The 6,909-nt window shown below is 35.2% G+C and overlaps 1 protein-coding gene across 1 annotated transcript; it reads right to left on the bottom strand.

Moving 5' to 3' along the window:
• Positions 1 to 1,339: 1,339 nt before the first annotated feature.
• LOC123666849 lies at positions 1,340 to 6,202 on the bottom strand. Its single transcript, XM_045600872.1, has 4 exons — positions 6,106 to 6,202; positions 5,739 to 5,993; positions 1,962 to 2,238; positions 1,340 to 1,601 (listed from the first exon to the last, which is right to left on the bottom strand). The coding sequence occupies exons 2-4, from the start codon at positions 5,991 to 5,993 to the stop codon at positions 1,477 to 1,479; spliced, it is 657 nt and encodes a 218-aa protein (XP_045456828.1). The 5' UTR covers positions 6,106 to 6,202; the 3' UTR covers positions 1,340 to 1,476.
• Positions 6,203 to 6,909: the final 707 nt, after the last annotated feature.

Genomic DNA, 6,909 nt, shown 5'->3' with positions numbered 1-6,909 from the left:
CTACACAACATTTGTAGAACACATAACATCAGTGATGTTGAACCTGAAGTTGAGGTGCCACCTGAATCGGTTTATGATGACGGTGCTGAAGGACCCAATGGTCAGCAGAATCATCTAGCACGACATAAACTATTTAATAATTATTTTACGATTTAAATTTTTGAATAAAAAGTAGTTTATATCAGTTTATTTCATTTTTAAACATTCCAATGTTTTTGATTTAACATGAATACCAAAGTCAAAAAGAGTTCAATTCAAAGTTCATGGAATTTAGTGTTATGTTTTCCCTACAAATTAGTAGTTAGTAAAAAACCCTAGCGGACCGCTAATCTATACATATAATAAAATGTTAGGAAAGTCAAAACTGTACATTGAATATTTTTTTAAAAGAATACTTGGGATGTGATCTACAATCGATATCGAAGCCAAAAATATAGCACAATTTTTGTCTGTTTGTATGTCCGGGATAAACTCAAAAAGTACTGCATGGATTTACTTCAAATTTGGCAAGAATATTATTAAGAAGTCGGGTCAACGCTATAGGCTACATAATATCACGCTATCGCCTATGAGGAACGAGCAGTGAGCCTTTAGGCATTCTGTAGTATAACTCGGACGCGATAACTTGAGACCTGGGCCGATGACGTCATATTCAATGTACGGTGTGCAAAACAATGCGTCGTAGTTTTCATTTGAATTTTTTGTTTTGTGTTTTGGGAACGATTATAATAATTGATATATACTGTTGCCTTTTCAAATTAATAAAATAATTGAATGTAATTCAAACTAAGTAGCGGTTTTGTTTACTTTGGGTAACAAATAGGTAATGACATTGTATTTTTGTAAAATTTAAAAAAAAATCGAAAAAGGTACCTCATAAAAACAAAGACAACGAACAATTAAATAAAACGCCGTTTAAATTTAATTTTTAATATTTATTAATCATTATCACTATAAAAAAAATTTTAAAGCAAGTGTCCGTGTTCGACTATGTAAAGTCTTTCCTCCGATCTTTTACAAAATTAACAAATAAACAACGAAATAACAAACAACAATAACAAACAACGATAACAAACAACATTAACAAAACAACTAACCAAAATTCAAACAAAACAACAAAAAATTTTCAAAAATATCGAACGAGAGTCGAAGCGCGTATCCATAACAAAGATGCTATCGGTACTGAGCGCGCAAGGCGAGTGCGGGACGCGGCGCGGGGACTCGGGACGGGGGTCTCATTCCAGCGGAGTCTCAAGTTATCGCGTCCGAGTTATATATTTAGTATCAGCATTTCACCCGTGCGAAGCCGGGGCGGGACGCTAGTACTCAATAAAATAACTTTTAGATCCCAATAATTTATTAATAAAAAGTTGAAAAAAAAGGAGTGCCACTATACGTATAAACATCACAATCAATCAATCAATTATAATCATCAAATCAATTATCACTTAACACTATTTTTTAATTGTTCTATTTCTAATTGTAATTTGTATGTTTCAAGCTCCACTTTTTTGCTTTGGCTCGAAAATAAGCCGCCATTGCTTGCTCCTTATCACATTGAGCTCTCTGAAGTTCCTCAGAGAGCTTTCGTTTTTTATTTTCTGAAAAAAAAAATAAAGTTTTACCATAATTATGTCACAAATATTATCTTCATTAAAATATAATAAGTTAATTAACCTTACTTCAATAAAGCAAGTTCTAATAAAGACTAGGGTATAATCATGTTTATATAAATCTTAGGTGCAATAATACAAAAGGCAATTTTTCGCATAAGTTCTGTTTTAGCGTTTATTGCTGACAGTGTCTGTCTTTATGTCTAACAGAGGAATATTTTCATAAAAAAAATCTTTGATGAATATGAACATGTAACAAATATGAAATCAAATTATTATATATTTTTGTTAGTATTTTCCTATTTTTTTTTTTTTTCTATACTAACATAAATTAACTGAGTTACTTACGGCCACTTTTAGGAGTGTTAAAAACAAATTTTTTAGGAGTATGCTTCCAATGACCAACAGCCTCTAAATTACTACTACCCGCCACCTCATTCTCATCTTTGTTAAGTTCTAATAAAGGCTGAACGTCCAAAATTTCCGCATTTTGTACTTCTGATGCAACTAGTTCCTCCCTATCACCGCCGAACTCCACCGTGAACCCGCTACATAATGCACCTAGCATGGATGCTATTCGGTCCAGTGTCTCATCTGGAGGGATGTAGGTCTTTCCACCACCTGTCTATAAAAAAAGGATTTATTTAATTGAAATCTAATAGTTGTTGGCGAAGAGACTTAAGAAATATTTTTGTATTTGATAGACCAATTCTGTAAGAATCTCAGTTTACTGTTGCTGCTTATTACTAATTCATATGCGACTTAAGAAATATTTTTGTATTTGATAGACCAATTCTTTTAAGAATCTCAGTTTACTATTACTGCTTATTACTAATTCATATGCTATATATTTACAGCACACTACAACTCGAAGAAACGGAGAACGGCAGTGCCCCCGCTAGTTATTGGATAAAATGACATTAAAGGCCTACGCAGACCGGGACGGCAAGGCAAGGGATTTTAATTTTTACTAATGGACATTCAACCGTACTGGTACAGAAATACGACATAAATTGCTATGCTTTAAAATGATGCCGTGGCATTGAAAGGGATTTTATCGCAACACGCGCCACAGGCTCCCGTGGCGGGATGCCGTGGGATACTGCGGTAGGCAACGGCATGCCACGGACTCCGGCGCTCGTAGTGATATACTGCGGGGTGCGGCGGCGGGAGTAGAGAAGCGGGGAATGCACACCAATATTGACCATCCATTTGCGCCCGCGTCTTTGACAACTGTGCTACGTGATTTTTTCGGAGACCAGTTTTTTACGTTTTTTATTCCAACATGGAGGAAAAATTAATAACTTTAGTTCAAGACTATGATTATTTATATAATATGTCATCAAAACATTATATGAACACTCAAATGAAGAACAATGCGTGGAAAAGAATTGGAATAGAAATGAATAAAACAGGTAAGTAAATATTTTTGCACTATAATTATATTTTCAGATTTAACACAGTATTAATGTCTATTTACAATATCGTTTTGCCATGGAATAGAGCCCTCATCAGACCTAAAGTAATCTTTAAACATCTCCCGTACTGTCATACCATCTAATGCATTGTTCATATTATTATCGTTTTCTAAATTAATGCTTACACTTGCTATATTTTGGCTTTCTGTGCTTGTACCACCTATGATGAAATTGTGTAAGCAAGTACATGCTAAAATGATATTATCAACATATTTTGGTTGAACCTGAATTCCTTTTTGACATAATTCGAAACGTTCTTGAAGTATACCAAATGCATTTTCGACGATACGCCTGGCTCTACTCAAACGATAATTGTATATTTTCATTGCTTCATCTGTCAATCGATCGCCACTAAATGGTCTCATAATGTTTGTGGTTAACGGAAAAGCCTCGTCTGCTACAAAAACATACGGCAACTCAAGATCTGTCCTCGGTAAACGTTTTTTTGGGGGAATATCGAGGGCATTAGAAGTCAATTTTTTTCCAAATATTGAGTTTTGCATTATACCTCCATCACTATTTCGTCCATATGATCCTACATCTGCAATCACAAATTTATAATTTGCATCCACAACCGCTAGTAGTACGATACTGAAAAACTTTTTATAGTTTATGTAGAGACTTCCGCTATTGCGAGGTGCTTTTATCCTGAAATGTTTACCATCTATTGCACCGATGCAGTTCGGGAAATTCCATTTTTCATCAAATTCCATCGCGATTCGCGTCCATTTTTCCTTTGTTGGTTTTGGCATAACACTAGGTCTTAGGGCATTCCAAATGACTCGGCAGGTTTCATGTACGATAGAGCGCACTGTACTAAACCCCATGCGATAGCTGTAACCTAGAGACTTGAAGCTACTTCCCGTGATCAAAAATCTGAAAGATAATATAATTAGGGGTAAGTGAGGCAGAGTGAAAGACAGGGCACAGTTAAACAAAGTCAATTAAATAATACAGTTTACGTATTTATATATAATTATGAATTCCTCATGATATTTTTCCGTCACCGTAATGCCAGTGGTAATTTCTACTTAGAAAAAGATTAGCTCAATATAATCCCATAAACACAGCTGGTGCTAACCTAGTCACTATCTAAGGCCTTTTCCCATTACCTACTTATTCTGTTTCTATACCATTTTACCTGCTTATGTTTTGTTTTAGGTGAAGAATGCCAGAAAATATGGGGTAATATACGTAATAATTTTAGGAAAGCTCTGAATAACAGAAAAACAAAGAGTGGTGACCCGTACACAAAGCGACGCCCTATCAAGTTTGAAAAAGAGCTGGAGTTTTTGAAAAAATTCATTCAGCACAGAAAACAAACCTCGAATCTGGACTCCTCTTCAGAGGATACGCAGACTTCTTTCGCAGAATCCGCTGTCAATGATAATGATGAACGTTCAGTTTCGCGAATGACCAATGATTCACACCATTCCTTAATAAGACCAGAACCTACAACAACTGCTGAAATACTAAATAAATACATTGAATCGAAAAAGGAGGTGGACCCCATTGATTCGTTCTTTCAAACAATGGCTGCCACAGTAAAAAAACTACCAGAAAGAGTGCAGGTCCAAATAAAGAGACAAATATTTAATGTGGTAACTGACGCCGAATTAAAATACATAGAGGGAACTCCAGCTCCAACATCTGAAGATGTCTCTAGCTATGAAACCACCTCAGGCTCTGGTTATGAAGCTGCTTCGGGGTCTGGCTATGGAACCGCCTCAGGCTCTGGTTATGAAGCTGCTTTGGGGTCTGGCTATGGAACTGCCTCAGGCTCTGGTTATGAAGCTGTTTCACGGTCTGTTTATGGTACCGCCTCTGGCCCTGGCTATGAAGCTGCTTCAGGGTCTGGCTACAAAACTGCAGTTTCTGAATACGAAACTAATCTAAACTAGTAGGTACTCTAAATTAAGTAAAAACAAATAAAGATCCAGGGATTATCAGTGAGAAGGTTTATCAGTGCAAAAACTTGAAAATCGTTATTATGTGTCTACAATACATGATTGTACTTGGCAAAAAATATTGTTTTTTTTTTAAATTTAATAAAAGAAGAAAAAATAAAACTTATACAATCATTTAACTACCCACCTCAAACACAAGGATAATCTCTGATCGGCTTCAATGGGGTTGCGAAAATTGGTCCTCTGTTTTTCGATATATGGTCGACATATATTCAACAGTGCTTGAAATTTCTCATAATCCATTCTATGATAGTCATAAAATTTTTGCACGTCGTATTTTAAATCATTAAATAAATTATTGAATTCACCCTTTGATTCCCTTTCTTTCCATAAATTATCAACCCAAAATCTTCTTCTATCCCTATTATTAGCCTGTGCACCTTCTTCTTCATCTGCAATAATCGATATCAACACCAAATCCCAATCTACCATTTTAAAACTGAGGCACACCAACACTCGATCAAACGCAACTGAAGACTAAAAGTGTATCAGGCAGCAGGAGTCGCTGAGGCGTGCTTTGTCGTGCCGCGGCACGCCGTGGCATGCCGTGGCAAAGTGCTGGAATGCCGCGGTATCTAAGCGGCCAGTGTGCGCTGACTCACGGCAAAATCCCTTGCCATGCCGTCCCGGTCTGCGTAATCCTTAATACCACCTAGTTTGATCATGAAATAAGTACAAACCTTGATAGTGTTTTGTCGTATGAGTGCATTACGTTTTCTGGCAGCTTTCTTCAAATTTTCCCACTTGAGACGTAACTGCTCAGGGCGCTTAATTTCTCCCGTCATTGCACTGAATTCTTGAGCAATGAATTTCCAAGCTTCTTCCTTCAATTTATTATTAGTGGCGTTGGTCGCCTTAGTAGTAATTATATTGTGCTTGGAAATCAGATCCAGTAAGGACAGCACTTCATCCTTTCCTAGGGATCTCGATTTCATCTGAAATTATGTAGTGAGTTACATGTTTTTGCCGGGAAATTTACGCAAGCATCACATCAAATGATGTAGTCTTCTTTTAGTTATATAATACAAATGCGTTAGTAATACTTACGATTCACTGTTGAGCCATATTATTTCCAATGAACACGATTATAATATATATATATATATATAAAATAAGATTCAATTGATAACACAACAACTAAACTAGCAGTTAAAATCAATTGATGTCGAATTTGAAATTCAAATGTGAACTTTGTGCCGCGTTTCGTTATTAATAAATTTTCATTTTGTCTAGTGTAAAACACAAACATAAACATAAATTATTTTTCTCTGTATAAATTATTTAAATATGCTTTGATAATAATTAACATTATTAACCCAAAAAGTCTTACTGCAGTTATTAAACACATAAAACGTTTTTGAAATACTTATCTTAAGATCGTAAACTATTTATTTCAAATTGAAAGAACGAAACGTTTCAGAGGGATGCCCTTACCAAAGATAGATTTTCTATCTCTCTTTGATCTTAGATAAGCTTGTGTCTATATTGATATTGAAACAACGGTAATAGATAGATTATGTTTACTATCCATTTCACATAGGATGGGTACGGTGACATTTGATATGTTCCAATACACGCTCACTATTTTCAACAAATCGGATAAATATACATTTTTTAAAATCATCAATTAGTTTCCAAAGCAAATAATAATGCTTGATTAGATTGAAATTGTATTTATATATGCGTTTTTACATTTCAAACAAAATAAAAAAGGTACAGAAAAAATGATAACTAAAAATTACAGGCATGAAACGAAACATTTAATGATAGGGATTGACACGTAGTAATCGGCTAAAATAAATAATCGTAAGGGCCATCTTGTGAATCGCATCATCTCACTGACTCGAGATA

The sequence above is a fragment of the Melitaea cinxia genome, chromosome 27 (assembly GCF_905220565.1).
Source record: "Melitaea cinxia chromosome 27, ilMelCinx1.1, whole genome shotgun sequence".
Lineage (NCBI taxonomy): Eukaryota > Metazoa > Arthropoda > Insecta > Lepidoptera > Nymphalidae > Melitaea > Melitaea cinxia.
This window is presented reverse-complemented; position numbering and strand designations above follow the sequence as displayed.

What these genes read in the sequence shown, in the direction of transcription:
- LOC123666849 (XM_045600872.1), bottom strand. Translation starts at nt 5,993, where the DNA reads ATGAAATCGAGATCCCTAGGAAAGGATGAAGTGCTGTCCTTACTGGAT. An exon ending in TACGACAAAACACTATCAAG is followed by an intron (nt 2,239 to 5,738) that starts GTTTGTACTTAT and finishes CTTTTTTTATAG; the next exon opens with ACAGGTGGTGGAAAGACCTA. An exon ending in TAACACTCCTAAAAGTGGCC is followed by an intron (nt 1,602 to 1,961) that starts GTAAGTAACTCA and finishes TTTTTTTTTCAG; the next exon opens with AAAATAAAAAACGAAAGCTC.